This window comes from Pristis pectinata, chromosome 23 (genome assembly GCF_009764475.1).
Source record: "Pristis pectinata isolate sPriPec2 chromosome 23, sPriPec2.1.pri, whole genome shotgun sequence".
Classification (NCBI taxonomy): Eukaryota; Metazoa; Chordata; class Chondrichthyes; order Rhinopristiformes; family Pristidae; genus Pristis; species Pristis pectinata.
The window spans coordinates 2,495,966-2,518,508 of NC_067427.1; the positions used below are offsets into that span (position 1 = coordinate 2,495,966).

A 22,543-nucleotide genomic window follows, 5' to 3' on the forward strand; every position below is an offset into this window, starting at 1 on the left:
CATGATATTGTTATGAAAATGCCTTAATTAATCACTCAAGAGCATTTTCAAACCTGATCAGTTGTGCCTGGAACAGACTTTTTCCATCCCCAGGTAAATTGTAGACCAGTCAATGGATTAATAGAAGAGCAAGTAATGTATTACGTACTTCACTTCAATTGGTAACTCACAAAATACCAAAGGGTCTTAGTGTGCTGAAGAGGATTCAGAAGTGCATATAGAAACAACACACAGAGTGACAAAAGAATTATGTTGCAAAATCAGACCTCAATCTCTCATTCTTATACTGATGTTGGACTTCTGAAGAAAATGGTCTGAATTCCAGGCTTCTTTTTAAATGTGTCAGCACTCTCCTCTCTGGGGTAAAGGCTGTGGCTTGAAGTCCAGCTCCAGAGACCTGAGCATTAAAACCTCCTCTAGCAATCCAGAGCACAACTGGGAAACTGTTGCTTCCAGAATGTAGCTATTGGCCAAATATTTATCATTCCAAAAATATTTATTAAGCAGGTACAGAAAAAGATGCTGGAAATGTTCAACAGGTCAAGCAGCAGCAGGGTTTGGGAAACAGAGTCAACATTACATGGCCACCATGCCTGTGCAATATAAAACAAGATTTCCCAGGAGGCTTCTTCCCCACATGGTCTGGTGGTGTGTGCCTTCCAGGTATGTTCCCCTCACATTAATTAAAACGTGTGGTAAAGACAGGAAGTGGAGGCACAGGGTGAAAGGTTAGTTCTTGACATGAAATGCCGACTCTGTTTCTGTCCCCATGGATGCTGCGGGGTCTGCAGAGAGCTTCCAGTATTTTGTCTTTGTATTTTGGATTTCAGCACCCGCAGTATTCTTGCACCAATTTCTAAAACAAATTATGTGGATATTTTCACAGTGCTGTTTGTGGGGACTTGCTGCAGATAAACTTGATGCCACATTTCCTACATTGTGACAATACTTTAAAAGCACTCTGCGACATCCTGAAAGGGAAGGACTGAAAGGGAAGTAAAATACACCAAATAAATGCGGGTCTATCTTTCCTTACAAAATTATATCAAGACTTTGTCTTTGGAAATATACTTTGGAAAGAAACTATTCTGAAGGATGGCTTTATATCATTAAAAACCATACAGAATTAGAAACATAAAAAGGACTTCAAATCCCTTTCATATCAGCCAAATTCAGTTTGCATTTCTCTAGGGGATATTAACAATACAGCGAGGGCATTACACCTATATCACTGATGGACAACATGAAGCACAAAAACCAGATCCCTTACTCCTTCTGAACCTGGATGTAGCATTACTAGAACCAGGCTGAGTCCATAAATCCCAGGAATAACTATTATCACATTATTTAAAATGAAGTATGTTTCTTTTGAGGTATGTTTCTTTTTACACATTTTAACTAAGGCTGCAAATGTCCATTTTTTTTAAAATTATTTCTCTTTTTCACTTCAACGTTCTGTAAATAAATTATTTATAAATATATTGTACTTGTAGCCATACACTCTAGGCCGTTCTATAAAATCAATCTGTATGCATTCAAACGGGCCCATAGGCATTCTTGTCTTACCCGGAGGACACTTAATGGCTTTACCAGGATTATTTTTCTGGCAAATGTTACATTCTTGTGCCTTTCTTTGTGCCTCCGTCCTCAGATTAGGGTGCCACCAGGCTTGTAGTGCCACTCCTACCATTCCCTCCTTACCCAAATGTGTCATTTCATGAATATAACTAAGTAACATAGGTAAAAATACATCTGGTACACAAACTTGTCCAACAGGGGTGGTCCATAACCGTGTGTCAGGATCTCTGGTGCACACCTGCTGGTTCCATAATTCAATTTAATTTGCAGGTGTGTCCCCCTGAAGTTTTTCTACACTCCCCATGTCAGGCAGGGCCGGTCTATTCCAGAGTTGTTTGTCTCCGTCTGAATAGACGGTAAGGAGTCCCTGGATAGCAGCGGCCTTCACGATTGCATCCACGTAGGCATTTCCCAGGGAAATGGAGTCTTGAACTTTAGTGTGTGCATCACACTTAACTATTGCTAGGTGGGAAGGTTGGGACAGAGACACTAGCAAGTTAGACACAAACGTAGCATTTTTAATCGGGGCACCTGAGGAGGTCAGAAATCCACGATGCTGCCACAACTCACCAAAATCATGGGCAACCCCAAATGCATATCGTGAGTCTGTGTAAATGTCAAGGGAAATATTCTTTCCTTTAATGCAGGCATGCGTCAAAGCAAAAAGTTCAGTTTGTTGTGCAGAGAGGGGATGATGGAAGGCCACAGCCTCTATCACTGTATCGGTACCCTGTACGATTGATTAACCAGATCATCGCTGGCCTTGGTCATCTAAAGGCCGAGCCATCCACAAACCAGGTTGTGGCTCCATTAATCCGATAGTCCTTTAAATCCTCACGAGCTGAAGTTAGAAAATGATTTCTCTGCAGACAGTCATGATCAGGCTCCAAAATCTCATAGGGTGGCTGTGTCAGAAAAGAGGCTGGATTAACAGTCGTACAATGCCTTCACATGTATTCGGCTTCAAAGGGTACTGTGGTATGGACAGCAGCTGGACGTTGGGTTTTACTGATGTGTACCGGCGCACAGGTGGTTTTTCCTACCTCGTACGGAGAAGCAGACCAGACCTCATCGGGAATTTCCATCCTGTCCTGTGACCGGTGATGTTTCAATATGCCAAAAACTTCATATAGTTTATTCTCATAGTCCAGTAGGTCAACACACCTTGAGGGAACTCCTGCTTAGTAGTCAAATTAGGATCAGCAAGATTCATCAAACATTGGGTCAAGACACCAAGCTCCTTAGCTGTATGTCCCTTATTAACAGTAACATGTGGATAGATTAATCCTGTTTGTTTCCATATCATACCTGGCACTTCTGCGATCAGGGGAGTTCCCTGCCATCCCTCAACTTTCCCTGTCAAGCGTACATTAACTGTGTGTCCTTTATACACCTCGTAGAAATGCTCTTTCTCCCAATCGTGACCAGTGGGATCATAGCACAGGGTGACACGAAGGTTAGGCAGGTCAGAAAAGAGCAGTGCCAGAGGAAGATCTACTGATCACCACTGGGGAGGGCTGACTGCCAATAGGGCTCGTGGCTGCACAGAGGGTGAACTCACATGGAGCCCCCTATCGGTACACAATATTTCCACTCCAAGTCCTCTGAGCAAGTCCCTTCCAGCCAAATTGAAACTCAGATTTGATGTAATAGTGAAAGGTGACGTATGAGTAGTGTAGTCATAAGTCACTTGTAAGGGTGCTGTGGTTGAGTAGTCTCTGACCAGTCCAGACATTCGAACAATACGAGCAGCTACAGGGAATCCATATTCTTCCACAAGTTCCTGATCCAGGGTGGATAAGGTTGCCCCTGCATCAATCAAAAATGGAAGAGAGACTTCCCTGCACGTTCATCATCACAATGGGCTCTTCACTTCCCCCTCTCGCTATGAACAGCAGAGCCCTTCCTGCGACCTTGGGTCACTGTCTGAAGGGATTGTTTGTGGTAAAGGGTCCTCCTTCTCTCATACCTGCTGTCTGTATTCTCCTGGCAATTAGTAGGACAATCCCATCGCCAGTGTCCCTCTTGACCACACTTAAAGCAGACACCCCTCACCCACCCCCCCCCCCCCACGTGGTGGTGGCAGTACATTAAAAATATTCGAGTGACCCTTTTGTAGTAAAATGTTCCCAAAATTCTTCAACTGTATATTTAGTAGGTTTACATTCCAAAACCTTACTCATATCAATGGTTTTTTCAAACTCTCCAAGAGGGCCGCCAACATAATATTAACTTGTTGATTCAGATCATTATTTTGTCGATTTATATCTTCATATATAACAATAGGACCTCTTCCTCCTCCAAGAGCCAGCATTGCTACCTTCCACTTTGTGCTCTCTTCAGGATTCAATATAGCACGACAGAGGGAAGAGAGATCTCAGGGTTGTGCCCTGTACCTGAAACATAGAAAACCTATAGCACAATTCAGGCCCTTTGGCCCACAAAGCTGTGCCGAAAATGTCCCTACCTTAGACATTACTAGGCTTACCCATAGCTCTCTATTTTTCTCAGCTCCATGTACCTATCCAAAAGTCTCTTAAAAGACCCTATTGTATCTTCCTCCACCAACGTTGCCGGCAGCCCATTCCACGCACTCACCACTCTCTGAGTAAAAAACTTACCCCTGACATCTCCTCTATACCTACTCCCCAGCACCTTAAACCTGTGTCCTCTTGTGGCAACCATTCCAGCCTTGGGGAAAAAGCCTCTGACTATCTACCCAATCAATGCGTCTCATCATCTTATACACCTCTATCAGGTCCCCCCTCATCCTCCGTCGCTCCAAGGAGAAAAGGCCAAGTTCCCTCAACCTGCTTTCGTAAGGCATGCTCCGCAATCCAGGCAGCATCCTTGTAAATCTCCTCTGCACCCTTTCAATGGCTTCCACATCTTTCCTGTAGTGAGGTGACCAGAACTGAGCACAGTACTCCAAGTGGGGTCTGACCAGGGTCCTATATAGCTGCAACAATACCTCTCAGCTCCTAAATTCAATTCCATGATTGATGAAGGACAATACACCATATGCCTTCTTAACCACAGAGTCAACCTGTGCAGCTGCTTTGAGCATCCTATGGACTCGGACCCCAAGATCCCTCTGATCCTCCACACTGCCAGGAGTCCTACCATTAATACTATATCCTACCATCATATTTGACCTAGCAAAATGAACCACTTCACACTTATCTGGGTTGAACTGCATCTGCCACTTCTCAGCCCAGCTTTGCATCCTATCTATGTCCCGCTGTAACCTCTGACAGCCCTCCATACTATCCACAACACCCCCAACCTTTTCTTGGGCTATCTCTACTCCCTTTCTTGGATAAGGGAACAACATCTGCAACCCTCTAATCCTCTGGAACCTCTCCCGTCTCCATCGATGATGCAAAGATCATCGTCAGAGGCTCCGCAGTCTCCTCCCTCGCCTCCCACAGCATCCTGGGGTACATCTCATCCGGTCCCAGCGACTTATCTAACCTGATGCTTTCCAAACCTCCAGCACCTCCTCTTTCTTAATATCTACATGCTTAAGCTTTTCAGCCCACTGCAAGTCCCCATTACAATCACCCAGATCTTTTTCCATAGTGAATACTGATGTAAAGTATTCATTAAGTAGCTCTGCTATTTCTTCCGGATCCATACACACTTTCCCACTGTTGCACTTGATAGGTCCTATTCTTTCACATCTTATCCTCTTGCTCTTCACATACTTGTAGAATGCTTTGGGGTTTTCCTTAATCCTGCCCGCCTCATGTCCCCTTCTGGCTCTCCTAATTTCTTTCTTAAGCTCCTTCCTGTTAGCCTTATACTCTTCCAGATCTCTAACATTACCTAGCTCTCTGAACCTTTTGTAAGCTTTTCTTTTCTACTAGATTTATTATAGCCTTCGTACACCACAGTTCATGTATCCTATCGTAACTTCCCTGTCTCATTGGAACATGCCTATGCAGAACTCCACACAAATATCCCCTGAATATTTGCCACATTTCTTCTGTACTTTTCCCTGAGAACATTTGTTCCCAATTTAAGCTTCCAATTTCCTGCCTGAGAGCCTCATAATTCCCTTTACTCCAACTAAACGCCATTCTAGTCTGTCTGTTCCTATCTCTCTCCAATGCTATCATAGTGATCATAATTCTATCTCCAAAATGCTCTCGCACTGAGAGATCTGACACCTGACCAGGTTCATTTCCCAATACCAAATCAAGCACAGCCTCTCCTCTTGTGGGCTTATCTACATATTGTGTCAAGAATCCTTCCTGAACACACTTAACAAACTCCACCCCATCCAAACCCCTCAATGTATGGAGATGCCAATCGATATTTGGGAAATTAAAATCTCCCATCACAACAACTCTGTTATTATCACACCTTTCTAGGATCTGCTTCCCTATCTGCTCCTTGATATCCCTGTTACTATTGGGCGGCCTATAAAAAAACACCCAGTAACATTATTGACCCCTTCCTCTTCCTAACCTCCACCCACAGAGACTCCGTAGACAGTCACTCCATGACGTCCACCTTTTCTGCAGCCGCGACACTGGTCTGAGTAGATCATATATAATTTACAAATCCAACTGGATCTTTGTTTTATATCTGGGGAGAAAAGAGGTTTCTCTCCCTCTTTGCTCAGGGGTCTGTTTTCACACGTTCAGATACCCCTCCTACTCCTTGCTCATCTCTGATGGGAGGCTGGGCTCGTTAAAGCCTGGAATCCCTGGGGGGAGCGGCATACGGGGATAGCCTCACCCACAAGGATTCTTCCAATTCCTTATCCTCATCATTCTACAAGAATGGGGTCGCCATGCCTGACAGTGGGCCCCCGGGGTCATTATCAGTCTTATTGTTTTTGGCCACTTTATTAATCAATTGACGCTGTGCCTTGTTATCTTTACGCTCCTTTTCTTGCTTGTCACACCAGTCACACTCAGCCTTTACCACCTCCCGGTCTTTGGGTGCACGCTCCCTCGTACATAACTCAATCCCTCTTCTTCATGCATAATCCCTCCAGCTACTCTCTTTTCTCTTCTACCACTCTTAAACCTTCTTTCCATTCCTTAATTCGTCTTTTCCACTTTTTTCCTACATTCCTTTCCCCTCCTAGTACATAATGTTGCTCATTAACTATTCAAAACATAACTTATTAGAACTCAATTCTCAAAAAATCTTACATGATATGAAAGACAAAAATAACCCAAAAACACTTATACATTAAAGTATCACTTTAAAAAACAAATTTCTACCACAAACAGAAAAGCAGTCTTGAAATTAAAGAGCGCACTTTACATGAAATTAGAGCCTTAAAAAAGAAATTGAATTAAGTATCTCCCTTGATGTCTTTTAAATAGATGATTTAATGCACACCTTGTGCCACCGATCAGCCACTCTTCAGTTAACAACTGTCAATACTGTTTTCGATGTTCTGGGTGCAAATAACATGTGTTGCACTGGGGTACCCACATTACTTTTATCTAAAGTCTGTCCCATTCTGATTTACGTTTGATGTCTGAATCACAATTTATCCTGGCCTCACTGCCTCAGATCGAATTACAATTTATCCCCAACTATGCTTCCAAACGAACACTATTTCAAAACGAACTGTGTTTCCCAAATGAACTCTGTAGTACTACTTTACTTTTCCAAATGAACTTATCCCAGACGTACTTATACCATACGAACTCTGATTATCTTCCAAACGAACCTCTGTTTTTTTTAAACTATACGACTATTTCTTAAAAATAACACACTCCTACCTGTGAATCTCTTTGTTCTCTGCTGGTTCTTTTCGGATTTCGGCAGTGAACCAGATCTACCTCAGATGAGGGACCACAGTGTTCCCAGAGGTCAACGTAGGAGTCAGACACAAGGGGTCTGATGGCACCTTATTTCTCCTGTTGACCTTCCGAACGCCGTCGGCCACTGACTCAGTCCAGAGGTGTCCAGGTATCCTTGCGAAATCCTGCCGACTAACGCCAAGTGTGAAAGTCAACCCGTGCTCTGTAATAAATCAGACAACAGCAGACAAGTTTTTCACTGTACCTCAGTACAAGTGACAATAATAAACCAATACCAATACCAAGGAGCGTACGAAAAGTTCTTTATTGTTTAATGCTAGTGGGAGTAGGGGGTACACGGAAGAGCAAACAGCACTGCTGCTCTTCCCTGCACATAGCCCGACTCAAGGAATACAGGGTGCTAACAAACTTAAATACATTGTTCACAGGTGGGTGTCCACCTACTGCACTGGCATACCCATATATGGGTATGCTTGACCAGCTCACACTACCATTGGTCCCAGACAGGTTAACACATCTTTCACAGTTAAGTCTCAAAAACAACCCTGTTCTTGTGGCCTTGAAGTCAGCTTGCCTGATAGTTGTTGCTAAGCTTCATGAGCAGGTGGCTCAAGCTGCTTACCAGTAGAGAGAGAGAGTAACCCTTTGCTCACCAGAGCTCCCTTCCCATACATCTCTCTATAGCTTCCACATCCTTCCTATAATGAGGTGACCAGAACTGAACACAGTACTCCAAGTGTGGTCTAACCAGAGTTCTATAGAGCTGCAACATTACCTCGTGGCCCTTGAACTCAATGCCCCGACTAATGAAGGCCAACACACCATACACCTTCTTAACAACCCTATCGACCTGCGCGGCAACCTTGAGGGATCTATGGACGTGAATCCCAAGATCCCTCTGTTCCTCCACACTGCTAAGAGTCCTGCCATTAACCTTGTATTCTGAATTTCGTCCAGGTAGTCTGGTTTCCACCCACATCCCAAACACATACTAGTTGGCTAATTAGCTACTGTAAATTACACCTTAGTGTAGAAACATAGAAAAACTAGAGCACAATTCAGGCCCTTCGGCCCACAAAGCTGTGCTGGACATACTAGGCTTACACATAGCCTTCTATTTTTCTCAGCTCCATGTACCTATCTAACAGTCTCTTAGAAGACCCTATCATATCCGCCTCCACCACCGTTGCCGGCAGCCCATTCCACACACTCACCACTCTCTGAGTAAAAAACTTACCCCTGACATCTCCTCTAATATCTGCTCCCCAGCACCTTAAACCTGTGTCCTCTTGTGGCCACCATTTCAGCCCTGGGGAAAAGCCTCTGACTATCTACCCGATCAATACCTCTCATCATCTTATATACCTCTATCACGTCCCCCCTCATCCTCCATCGCTCCAAGGAGAAAAGGCCGAGTTCCTTCAACCTACTTTCATAAGGCATGCTCCGCATTCCAGGCAGCATCCTAGTAAATCTCCTCAACACCCTATCCATGGCTTCTACATCTTTCCTGTAGTGAGGCAACCAGAACTGAGCACAGTACTCCAAGTGGGGTCTGACCAGGGTCCTATATAGCTGCAACAATACCTCTCGGCTCCTAAATTCAATTCCCCGATTGATGAAGGTCAATGCACCATATGCCTTCTTAACCACAGAGTCAACCTGTGCAGCCTCTTTGAGCATCCTATGGACTCGGACCCCAAGATCCCTCTGATCCTCCACACTGCCAAGAGTCCTACCATTAATACTATATTCTGCCATCATATTTGACCTACCAAAATGAACCACTTCGCACTTATCTGGGTTGAACTGCATCTGCCACTTCTCAGCCCAACTTTGCATCCTATCTATGTCCCGCTGTAACCTCTGACAGCCCTCCATACTATCCACAACACCTCCAACCTTTGTGTCATCTGCAAACTTACTAAACCACCCCTCCACTTCCTCATCCAGGTCGTTTATAAAAATCACAAAGAGCAAGGGTCCCAGTACAGATCCCTGAGGTACACCACTGGTCACCGACCTCCACGCAGAATACGACCCTTCAACAACCACTCTTTGCCTTTTGTGGGCCAGCCAGTTCTGAATCCACACTGCAGTGCCCCCTTGGATCCCATGCCTCCTTACTTTCTCAATAAGCCTTGCATGGGGTACCTTATCAAACGCTTTGCTGAAATCCACTACATCTACTGCTCTCCCTTCATCGATGTGTTTAGTCACATCCTCAAAAAATTCAATCAGGCTCGTAAGGTAAGACCTGCCCTTGATAAAGCCATGCTGACTATTCCTAATCATATTATACCTCTCCAAATGTTCATAAATCCTGCCTCTCAGGATCTTTTCCATTAGCTTACCAACCACTGAGGTGAGACTCACCGGTCTATAATTCCCTGGGCTATCCCTACTCCCTTTCTTGAATAAGGGAACAACATCGGCAACCCTCACGTCTCCATCAACGATGCAAAGATCATCATCAGAGGTTCCGCAATCTCTTCCCTCGCCTCCCACAGCAGCCTGGGGTACATCTCATCCAGTCCCGGCAACTTATCCAACTTGATGCTTTCCAAAAGTTTCAGCACCTCCTCTTTCCTAATATCTATATGCTCAAGCTTTTCAGCCCACTGCAAGTCCCCACTACAATCCCCCAGATCTTTTTCCGTCGTGAAATACTGACGTAAAATATTCATTAAGTACCTCCGCCACTTCTTCCGGATCCATACTCAATTTTTTTTTAAGGAAAAAGCAAAATAATTAAAAGCAGAGTTGACAGGCATGTGAGAGAGAATAGGCAGCAGGGAAAATTAGTGTTGGGGAATAGAACTATTGGGATTGCACCGTTACAAGCAGTATAGACCTGATGGGCTGAATGGTCTCGTGTTGTTATTTATTATTTATTTACTTAACTATATTTCATTAATAAGTTACTATTTGTACCTGAAGTTAAGATTTAAAACTATTACTTATTTATACAGAATATACTTATACAGAGGTTACTCATACAGTTCTTATCCTCCGATTGTTCGGAGATCTTGATAGTTCAGCACCTGGCTCCCTCTAGCATACTGATCCAAAGTTTCCACACTTCTTCTAGCACACCAGGCCCCTGTTCCTGTGCTCACTCTAGCATGCCAGATCCCCAGTTCCAAGGCTCCTTTTTGTCCCCACAGACAGCAAAATTTTAGGCACGAATTCAATTAGGCATCCAGCAGGTCAGGCAGCATTTCTTTCCCTCCACAGATGCTGCCTGACCTGCTGAGCTCTTCCTGCAGTTTATTTCTTTTGCTCCATGCGAAAGCATCTGCAGTCTCTTGTGACATCTCAAAGGAGCTCCCTCAGTAATGCCCCTCCCTCACTACTGCCCCCAGTGAGGCGCTCCCTCAGTACCAACCCCCTCCCTCACTACTGCCCCCAATGAGGCGCTCCCTCAGTACCAACCCCTCCCTCACTACTGCCCCCAGTGAAGCAGTACTGCCCCTCCTTCACTACTGCCCCCAATGAGGCGCTCCCTCAGTACCAACCCCTCCCTCACTACTGCCCCCAATGAGGCGCTCCCTCAGTACCAACCCCCTCCCTCACTACTACCCCCAATGAGGCGCTCCCTCAGTACCAACCCCCTCCCTCACTACTGCCCCCAGTGAGGCGCTCCCTCAGTACCAACCCCTCCCTCACTACTGCCCCCAATGAGGCGCTCCCTCAGTACCAACCCCCTCCCTCATTACTGCCCCCAATGAGGCGCTCCCTCAGTACCAACCCCCTCCCTCACTACTGCCCCCAATGAGGCGCTCCCTCAGTACTGCCCCTCACACAGGGCAGGACTCCCTCCGGACAGTGAGGACACGCCATTCCCACAGCCCGGGGCCCACACCTACCCCCAGCTCTTCGGCTCCTCCTGACAACCGCCTTCCTCGGCGTCCAGCCCGACGAAGCCGCGCATGCGCCACCCCGGACTACATTTCCCAGCATGCTCTCGTCCCCGCCCCACCAGATAGCGCGCTGCGGGGCGTGCGGCATCCTGGGTAATGTAGTCCCGTGCTCTCGGGGGCGCAGGCGGGAAGTGGAGGCGCGGGGTGAAGGGTCAGCGGTTGTCCGGGCCGGATGTGGTGGCGAGGGGGGAGGAATGCGCCGGTCAGCGGGCCGGGAGGTGAGGCTCCGGGCGGGGCGGGACGGGGGCTCTCGGGTGGTTTGGGGGAGGGGGAAGGACGGCTCCCATCTCCACGCCGGAGTCCGAGGCTTCGGGAAGGGCGCGGGGTTGAGATCGGGCCCGGGGCCGCTCACCCTGCGTCTGTGTGAGGCCCGAGGCCTCCGTGGGATCAGATCCCGCTTCACACGGGGACGGCGGCGAGGGAGCGCCGCACTGCCGGCGAGGGTAGCGGCGAGGGAGCGCCGCACTGCCGGCGAGGGTAGCGGCGAGGGAGCGCCGCACTGCCGGCGAGGGTAGCGGCGAGGGAGCGCCGCACTGCCGGCGAGGGTAGCGGCGAGGGAGCGCCGCACTGCCGGCGAGGGTAGCGGCGAGGGAGCGCCGCACTGCCGGCGAGGGAGCGCCGCACTGCCGGCGAGGGTAGCGGCGAGGGAGCGCCGCACTGCCGGCGAGGGTAGCGGCGAGGGAGCGCCGCACTGCCGGCGAGGGTAGCGGCGAGGGAGCGCCGCACTGCCGGCGAGGGTAGCGGCGAGGGAGCGCCGCACTGCCGGCGAGGGTAGCGGCGAGGGAGCGCCGCACTGCCGGCGAGGGAGCGCCGCACTGCCGGCGAGGGTAGCGGCGAGGGAGCGCCGCACTGCCGGCGGGGACGATCTCCCCTCTTCTTCCTGCTGTTCATTTTTCTCTCTCACTCACATGCGCATCGACGTCCTATTGATTACTTTGCCATTTACCTGCACTGAGGGTTTGTTTATCACTGCTCGTAATCCTGCCGGCGGGAGTCTGAGATGTGGGAGAAAACCAGAGCACCTGGCAGAAACCCACACAATCACATGGACAACACCCAAACCTGGGTCCATGGAGCAGTGGGGCGTATCACACTTCATATAGCTGAGCTGACCATCTGTCGGATCATTCCACTAGTCTTCCTCTGTCCTCCTGGTTTGTTAGTATCCAACTCGCAATTTATGACATCTTCATGTTTTCCATCATCTGCATATCTGGAAATTGTCTTGATGCACGGTTTCCATCAGAAACGTCAATCAACAATTCTTTCACTTCTCTCTCTCTCTGTCTCTCTCTCTCTCTCTCTCTCTCTCTCTCTCTCTCTCTGTCTCTCTCTCTCTCACACACACACACACAATGCTGCTGGACCCACTGACTTCCTCTAGATTGTTTGTCTCTCTGGAAATTGTGCCCTTTGCCACCATCTAGATCATTAATTGCATTAAGAAAAGTCATCCTGCTATTGACCCTGGCAAATGACACTACCCAATTCAATTTGTAAAGCATTTTATTGCCACTATTTCCTTGGTTTATCTTGGAGTTATAGAACCATACAGCAGAGAGACAGGCTATCTGATCCACTGTGTCTACACTGACCAGCCATCTGGCATCAGCATAAATGCATTTCTGAAGTTGGCAGCCATCTATTATTAATCTCATCTTCTAGCACTTGCCGTAACCTTCTGTGCCTAAGCAATTTAAGTGCTCACCTGGACACTTCTATCCATTTGCAACATCTGTAGAGACCTGTTACCTTTATAAACCTGGTTAGACCTTGGTGTTGGTTATAGAAATGTTGTAAAGCTGTTTTACGAGAGCATTGATGCACCATAACTGCTAATTTTGTTTTCTTTGATTAAGCAAAATCATAATTAGCCTTCTGTGATTGTTCACTGCACTGTGCATCGTCCTGTTTCAGCATGCAGCCTTTGACCTGCTGAACACATCAGCCACTAAATTCTTTCCTCCATTCTCCAGCTGAGTGTGACAGTCCTCATCTGGTTCAACTCTGGCCACATTGCTATAACAAAATTTTTGGTTTCCACTCAGGCGCAAGTAATGTTTGAACAAACCACCCTAATTCTAATCTACATCCTTCAGAAATGCATCTATGCTGATGACACCCACCCCTATCTTGCTCCCTCTGTCTTGGCAGGCTGCTTGTCAAGCATATAGTCCTGGAGGGACCAAAGCTATTGTCTTCTTCCCTTGCCACAAACTATTGTTTAACCACTGAATCTGTTGTGCTTTGTGCCAGTGTGTTTCAGGCTGATGCAGATTGTTCCCAACTTAGATATCCTGCACTGAACATACAACTCCATCTCCTCTTGGTCATTAAAATCACCTACTTCTATCTCTATGATAACACTTTTGTGACGTCCAGATTCAGATGGAATGTTTGCAATGTGCCTGTGCTTTGTAAGATGATTTATTATTATTGTTGCTGTTCAAAATGGTCACTGCCTGCCCGATTACCGAAAACCTATTTGTTAAATAGAATTTAAAAACAGTGCTGGGACTGGTGGAAAAGGGGCAATTTTCAACGAGTGTACAGGGAGTGAACTAAAGATGATGTGTTGGGAGTTGTTACTAATTCAGTCTTTACAGAACTTGTCCAATTTTTATCCTATTATAATATGAGATGAGACAAGACGAGAACAATTGCTGCAAGCCTCCTGGTTCCATCTTTGCCAGCCACAATTTGTGATCCACATTCTCTCCAAGTTTCTGATTATCTCCTTGCCCTCGCTGCAGCAGATTTATTTCAATTTATCCTTTTGCAGTCCTTTTGTATTTTCACCCGATGTTCGTTCTTAAATCCATCATGGTTTAATCTTTCTTCCAAGCTCTTTTTGCAGCAACTTTGTTCACTGCTCTACAATATTTCCCTGTTCTCTGGAACTCCTTCAATTTCTCTACCTTGTTGCCTTCCTCTTTGCCTTTTGAGAGCATTGGAAATCATTTTCAACTCCACTTTTCAATTCATATCTATATGAATTATTTTATTCTAGAATGCAAAGTTTATTACCATCTCAAAATATTAATTGAAAAGTTGAATTGAAAATGATTTCTATTTAGCACGTTGTCCACCAAATTGCAAAGTGTGTACACGTGATCATAAAGGATATGTCTATTTTCTAATTAATGCACGATGGTTTGCTGTGTGCATATTAATTATAACATGCCAGTACCTGGAAAATAAAGAGCCAGAAAGATGATTTAAATTTCCGCAGAACTGGATTTAATGTCTGTGAATATGTGTTGTTGGACATCAGTCCTATGTTTGCATTTTGCTACTTTGAATTGAGCTCTTAACTAATGAAATACTTATTTTCCAGCATTGATGTGTGGGATCTTGATTTGTGCAAGTTGACTGCTGCATTCCCTCTGTCATAATGACAACCAATCTCAAAAGGATTTTATTGGGAGTAAGGTACTATTGGTCATGCTGAAGTGGTGATACGTTCTTTGTTGTAGTGACGTATGGGGACTGAAAATGAATCTCTTCCGTTGGAGAACGCTTCTATTCTCTCCGAAAGCTCCTCACAGGAGGGACATCGTCTTTGGATTGGCAATCTCGATTCCAGGTTAACTGAGTGAGTACAGTAAATATTGCCTTGGTTTTCACAGTTTCAATTCAAAATTTTGTTTCGCTAAACATTGTGTGAAATAGCAAAACGATGTATGAACATCCATAATCATGTTAATTGCTAAACTGATATCAAGTACACCATTTATTTCTGTATTAAATATGTTTTTCATGAAGCAACCTGACAATAATGTCTGTAGAGTGTTATACCTTGACTGATATGAAATAGATAAGAGTCCAGCAAATTAATGGGTCCCTGCTGTATGGTCATCACATAGCACCATGAGATTTAAAAATCCTTTTAAGAGAATTGCATCTAATTATGAAGCCTGTTTTCTAACTTATGAAAAATATATTTTTTAAATACAAGACTGCATAGAAATACATGACAGAATTAAAAAGCCCAGAAACAGACTATTTAGCCCACATATTCTGGGACTTTTGTTCTGGGGATATAGAAAAAATAATTTTAAACTTGCAAAATGCCCTGGTTATTGTATTTATATGTACTCCAAAGTGAATCCCCCCCCCCCCTCCATTCAATGCACTTTAATGTAACATTTCCAGCTTATCTTTGAATCCCCTTTCTGTCATTGCTTGTCACCTGTCCTTTAGGAAACAGTGAAAATATTTACCTCAATATTTTTCTGTCTGTGTGTTCCACATTTTAACCATCCTGTGAGCAGAGACATTTCTCCTTCATTCCCAGTTGGATTTATGAGTAATTATCTTGCACATAGTCCTCTTGTTTTAGAGTCTTTTATGCTTGAAAATACTTTCTCCATACTTGTCCTGCCCAATCTGGTAATGAAGTTTCTGGATACATCTTTGTAAGTAGTTTTTGCACTTTCATTGTTCATTTTATAGTTTGGAGACTATATACCAGGTTTAGTGTTAGCTTGGTGGCATTTTCAAATATTAATGCTTAATTACTTATTCCAAGGTCCAAATCATCAATTTAAATTATAAACAGGTATTGTCTGCACTGATCCTTGCAGAGTGCCACTTTTTATCTGACATGAATCTATGTAACTACCATTTTCACCCCCATCTCTGCCCTCTATCTTTTAGTCCATTAATTATCAATTTGGCAACGCATTTTCTAATTACACGTGACACAGCTTTTATTATGAACCTACAATGTGGTAACTTATTGAAGGCTTTTATAATTTACAGTTATACAGTAAATTAAAAATGCAGCAAATACTGGAAATCTGAAGTGAAAACAGAAAATGTTAGACATACTCAGCAGGTCAGGCTGCATCTGTGAGAAGAGATCAGTTACCATTTCAGGAGGAAGACCTTTTCTCAGAATCAGAAAGAGAGGAAATTCTGTAGTGCCTTGGTGAGGTCATCCTTGGAGTATTAGATATATTTTTGGTCTCACATCTTTTTGAAAAAAAAAGTATGCGTTATATAGGGAGTGCAGGAAAGATTCTTCTCACTGGTTCCTGAAATGGTGGGACTGTCATATGAGGAAAGATTGAGTAGGCTAGGTCTATAATCCTTAGTTTGGAGGGATGAGAGGCAATCTCATTGAAACACTAAATTCATAAAGGGCTTGACAGGCAAGATGCAAGAAGGATGTTGGCCCTGTTTAAGAATCTAAAATAGGGGTCACCGTTTCAAAATAAGGGACAGGTCAGTTAGGACTGAAATGAGGAGAAGGTTCTTCACTCAGAGGATGTTGAATTTTTGGAATTCTGAACCTTCTGTGCCGGCTCAGTCATTGATTACATTTCAAACAGAGGTGGTTAGACTTCTGGATGTTCGAGGAACATGGAGATTGATCAGGAAAATATTGTTTGATGCAGAAAACTGGCCATGACCTACCGAATGATGGAGAAGGCTAAAGGGGCCAAATAACCTATTCCTGCTGCTATTTCTTACATTGATTTACTCATTTACCCAGATCTAGATGTCTCTGGCAAGGCTGATATTTGCCTTTGCAGAGGTGGTGGTGAGCTGCCATCTTGAATTGCTGAAGACATACTGGTGGAGCTGCTTCAGTAGTGCTGTTGGTTTCGGGACTTGTGACGGTGAAGGACTGACAATCTATTTCCAAGTCAGCATGGTGCGCGACTGAGAGGGGAACGTACAGGTCATGGTGTTCCACTGCGTCTGCAGGCCTTTTCCTTCTTGGTGGTAGAGCTTGAAGCTTAGGGAGGTGCACTGTTCCACGTGTCCCTGAAGAACTCTCCAATGATATGCTGGGGCTGGGATGATTGACCTCCAGCAGCTACAACTACCTTCCTTTGTGTGAGATATGACTCCAGTCATTGGAGTCTGTCCTCTTGATGTCCATAACTCCCATTTTTACCAGGTCGCCTTGATGCCACATTCAGTCAAATGCTGCCTGGATGCCGAGGGCAGTCACTCTCACTTCACTTATGGAATTCTTTGGACCAAGGCTGCGATTAAGTCAGGAGTTCATGTTGCAGGTTACTGATGAATAAGGGAGCACTGACAATGGCACATACCCTCACTTTGCTCATGATTAAGGGTAGACTGGTGATAATTCACCAGACTGGGGTTTGTCCAACTCAAAGGAAACAGTCAGAGACTTTTTCCCAGGGCAGCAATGGCTAACTTGAGGGGGCATAATTTTAAGGTGATTGGAGGAAGATACAAGGGGTCTGTCAGGGGTAAGTTTTTTACACAGAGAGTGGTGGGTGCGGCAGAAGTTGTGGGGGCAGGTACATGAGGGACATTTAAAAGACTCATAGACAGACATATGAATGATGGAGAAATGGAGGGCTATGTGGGAGGGAAGGGTCAGATAGATCTTAGAGCAGGATAAAATGTTGGCACAACATTGTGGGCCAAAGGGCCTGTACTGTGCTGTAATGTTCTATATTCTCTTTGTTTGGATCTACTCGTCCATTTACAACCGCTACCTGTTCTCTTTCACATTGACGTACCTTGTTTCTGACAATGTGAGCGCGTTAGACACCAGTGCTTCTGGCTGGCCAGGCTGCAGCAGACTTGTCTGCAGGTCTTTAACAGAAGTATCCACTTGTCAAGTGACAGGTTGGCAAACTTGCACATTGCTGGGTAGAACCAATGTCGCAACTGTATTGGAGCAGCTTGTATTTTGTTTGAATTTAGTGGTGTGTCTTAATGCTTATTAGACCTTTAAAAAATAGCCCGTGCATTTGGTTTTAATCAAAAAAAGTTCAATTTTGTTTTTCTTGGAGCGAAGGATGCTAGGGGTGATCCAGTAGAAGTTTATAAGACTATGAGATGCATTGATAGGACAGGTAGTCAAAATCTTACCCCAAAGACGAGGGCAAAGGTTTAAGTTGAAGGAAGGAAATTTAAAAGGGATTTGAGGAGAAAGTTTTTTTACACAGAGTGGTTGATATCTGGAACGTGCTGTCAGAGGAGGTGGTGGAGTCAGATACAGTTACTATGTTTATGAGGCAATGAGATGGACACTTACATAGGCAAGGTGTAGAAGGATACAGTGTTAATGCAGGAAAATGGGATTAGAGTTGATGGGCAAAAAGGTTGGCAAGGACGTGGTGGGCCGAAGGACCTGTTGGTCTGTTTCCGTGCTGTACAACTCCATGACCATGATTTTTGTGCTGCTCACATGTACTCATACAATTTATTCTGGGAAATCGAGTGTGCTGCTGTTAGTGGGTATACAAATGTTGAGATTTTAGTTGTAGTGAAGTGCCCTAGAGATACAAGCTAGTGGATTCTGAAATAAAACCAGAAATTGCTGAAAACACTCACTCTGTCAGATAGCATCTGTGGAGAGAGAAACATAGGTCATCCAACTGAAATGTTAACTTTGTTCAGAATGGGAAAATTAAACATTTCTTTCATTTCTAAGTTTCAGAGAAAAGGAGGAGTGGTGAGAATAAAAGGGTAGATCTATGATAGGTGGAGACCACAAGAGATTGAATGGCCCAAACGGTGGTGCTGCTGCTTAAAGAGGGTTCTGAAGGTGTGTCTGGTGTCAGTATACATAGGAGACTGATGACATACAACTACAGAAAGAGAGAGAGGAAAAGGACAAACTGAGTGACAGAAAACTGAGCAGAATGCCTTAGCTTGTTGAATTCTTTACAGAGTGCTGAAGGCTGTAATGTGCTGAGTTTGTAGATGAGGTGCTGTTCCTCAAGATAGTGTTGAACTTGTTGGAACAGTGTGGGAGACAAGGCAGAGGGGGAGTGGGATGGAGACTGTTGAATTACTCGTGATTCCGATTGGATGCAAAGTATAAGAATTTAGTGATGTCTTGAAGCACAGTAAACGGTTCCATCAGGAAATATAAACCACATCCACTGCAACTCCAGCACCTGGCTCTGATATATTCACTCCACAGACAGAAAGGGAAGCATGTTTATCAGTACAGTGCAGCAGCTGGAAGCTCAGGGAATGTCTCCATTGTCTCAGGAAACGTGGCTGCAGGGAAGGGCTGCAGGTAAAACTGAAACACAGAGTCCTAAGGCCCATCCTCCTGGCTACTGTACAGTCTCTGGGGAAAATAATGTTGAGAAAACCTCAGAGCAAGACTGCAGTACCAGAGGGACATCGGGGGCTGTTTTGTACTCTGCTTCACAGATATGGCTCACCAACCCCCCCCCCCCCCCCCCCCCCCCCCCAGCACTCTGGACACAGCACTCCAGCCCGAGGGCTTCACGACCCACCACATGGACCAGATGGCGGCATCAGGTAAAGGCAGGGGCGGCGGCGTTTGCTTCATGATTAACTCATCGTGGTGCACAGAAGTGGCGGTTCTGTCGCAGTCCTGTTCCCTTGACCTGGAACATGTGGCAGTCAAGTGTCATCCATTTTATCTGCCGAGGGAGTTCTTCACTGTCATCCTGGTAGCTATGTACATTCCACCCCTGGCAAATGTCAAGCTGGCACTGGAGGAGCTGAGCACCGTGATCAACAGTCACGAGTCAGCACACCCTGATGTCCCCCATGGTGATTGGGAAGGCTTCAACCAGGCCAGCTTGAAGAAGTCTGACAAATTACCACCAACATGTCACCTGTGGAAACAGAGGAGCCAACACACTCGATCACTGTTACATCACCATCAAGAACATTTACTGTGCCATCCCATGGCTACGCTTTGGCAAGTCTGATCACCTGATTGTACTTCTCCTGACATATCGGCAGAGACTGAAGACCGCAATGCCAGTGGTGAGGACCGTGAAGGCATGGTCAAGGGAGCCGGAGGAGCATTTACAGGACTGCTTTGAATGAGTGGACTTGACCATATTCAGGGATTCATTTTCAGATCTGAATGAATTGATCTCTGGTGTTCAAGACCAGCAATCAAAGAACCCTACAAGAAGTCCAGGTATGACCTATGGAAGGCCATCATGAGAGCAAAAAGGCAATTCCATGTGAAGTTAGAGGCACAATCGGATGTGCGACAGCTGTGGCAGGGTTTGCATGCCATTACTGCCTATAAGGCAAAACCTAACAGCATAAATGGCAGTGATGCTTCACTCCCTGATGTGTTTAATGCCTTTTATGCATGCTTTGAAAGGGAGAATAACACTACACCTGTGCAAATCCCCAGGGTCTGGTGACCCTGTGATCTCTGTCTCGGAGGCCGACGTCAGAACATCCTTCAAGAGGGTGAACCCTCGCAAGGCATCAGGCCCTGACGGTGTACCTGGCAGGGTACTGAAAATCTGTGCTGACCAACTGGCTGGAGTGTTCAAGGACATCTTCAACCTCTCACTGTTGCAGTCAGAGTTTCCCACCTGCTTCAAAAGGGCATCAATCATACCGGTGCCCAAGAAGAACAGGGTGAGCTACCTCAACGACTATCATCCAGTAGCACTCGCATCTAATGTGATGAAGTGCTTTGAGAGGTTGGTCTAGAATTAACTCCTGCCTGAGCAAGGACCTGGACCCGCTGCAATTTGCCTACTGCCACAACAGGTCTACAGCCGTCACAATCTCACTGGTTCTCCATTCTGCTTTGGTGCACCTAGACAACAGCAAAACATACGTCAGGCTGCTGTTTATCGATTACAGCTCGGTGCTCAACATCATCATCCCCTCCGTACTGATCAGTAAGCTTCAAAACCTGGACCTCTGTACCTCCCTCTGCAACTGGATCCTTGACTTCCTTATCAGGAGACCACAGTCACTGCAGATCAGTAGTAACATCTCCTCCTCACTGACAATCAACACAGGCGCACCTCAAGGATGCATGCTTAGCCCACTGCTCTACTCTCTTCGCTCATGACTGTGTGGCTCAGCACAGCTCAAACGCCATCTATAAATTCGCACATAACACCACTGTTGTTGGCAGAATCTCAGATGGCGATGAAGAGTGAGATAGGTCGGCTGGTTGAGTGGTGTTGTAACAACAACCTCACACTCAATGTCAGCAAGACCAAGTAACATTGTGGACTTCAGGAAGGGGAAGTCAGGAGAACACACACCAGTCTTCATTGAGGGTTCAGTGGTGGAAAGGGTGAGCAGCTTCAAATTCCTGGGCGTCAACATTTCAGAGGATCTGTCCTGGGCCCAACACATTGATGCAATCACAAACAAGGCATGCCAGTGACTCTACTTTGTTAGGAGGTTGAGGAGATTTGATATGTCACCAAAGGCTCTTGCAAATTTGTACAGATGCATGGTGGAGAGCATCCTGACTGGTTGCATCACCGCCTGGTGTGGAGGCTCCAATGCGCAGGATTGAAAGAGGCTACAGAGGGTTGTAGACTCAGCCAGCTCCATCACGGACACAACCTTCCCCACCATCGAGGACATCTTCAAGAGGCGATGCCTTAAGAAGGTGGCATCCATCATTAAGGACCCTCAATATCTGGGCTATGCTCTCTTCAAGTTACTGCCATCGGGGAGGCGGGACAGGAGCCTGAAGACCCACACTCAACGATTCAGAAAGAGCTACTTTCCCTCTGCCATCAGATTTCTGAACAGTCCACGAACACTACCTCATTATTCCTTTTTTGCACTATTTGTTTTTGTAACTTATGGTAATCTTTATATCGTTGTCTTGCACAGTACTGCTGCCGCAAAACAACAAATTTCATGACATGTCAGTGATAATAAACCTGACTGTAATGTGTTGATTTCATAGTGGTGTTAAAATAATGTCCAGACTTTGTCCACTGCACAGTTATTTTTGTCTGGTAAATTATTTGAGGAAGGGACAGGATCATTAAATTCAAATGCAGGCATCTTGTGAATATTCTTTGAACTTGCATTTTGAGGTTCTATTTGAGCCTACTATGTATTGATTACTTAAAATATTCTTATTTTTTTCTAATTTAATTGTGTCTAAAGCAACCAATGACAAACAGAGACAAAATTGACAGTCAATAACAAAATAGCATACAAGGTTGATATTCAAAGTAGTCCATTCATGTTGTCATTCACTTTCTGTGGAGAAGCTGATATGTTTTATTGTTATACTAGTCTTTTTACTGTTTCTTACACACAAAATAATGTCTTTGGCAGTTTTATTACCTAAGCCACCATCTGGTGTTTGTTCCTTTCCCTTGCATTGTTGAGAAGATGTACACCATTAATCTGAGACACATTTGCCCAAAGTTTCCTTATTGATTTTAGAACTCTTCAAGTACCCACCGATTGGGCAGGTGAAGGAGCAGAGCTTTGACTGCCAGTGTGGTCTGAGAGACTGAATCTGAGAAG

General features: G+C 45.3%; 2 protein-coding genes across 4 annotated transcripts in view; one reads left to right on the forward strand and one right to left on the reverse strand.

Annotated features, from left to right (window-relative positions):
- mrrf (mitochondrial ribosome recycling factor) overlaps positions 1-11,328 on the reverse strand; it is a 46,091-nt gene extending 34,763 nt beyond the window's left edge. For 2 of the 3 annotated variants that reach the window (XM_052037082.1, XM_052037079.1), the window contains exons 1-2: positions 11,240-11,328; positions 7,329-7,572 (exon numbers count right to left, since the gene is read on the reverse strand). The gene's annotated coding sequence lies outside the window, so the exon portion shown is untranslated. Of the gene's footprint in view, positions 1-2,148; positions 2,384-7,328; positions 7,573-11,239 lie in introns of those variants that run through there. The other variant, XM_052037080.1, reaches the window with a different exon arrangement.
- Positions 11,329-11,418: 90 nt separating this feature from the next.
- rbm18 (RNA binding motif protein 18) overlaps positions 11,419-22,543 on the forward strand; it is a 28,158-nt gene continuing 17,033 nt past the window's right edge. The window contains exons 1-2 of the mRNA XM_052037052.1: positions 11,419-11,511; positions 14,770-14,888. Coding sequence (XP_051893012.1) covers positions 14,776-14,888 — 113 coding nt within the window. The 5' untranslated portion in view covers positions 11,419-11,511; positions 14,770-14,775. The remainder of the gene's footprint in view (positions 11,512-14,769; positions 14,889-22,543) is intronic.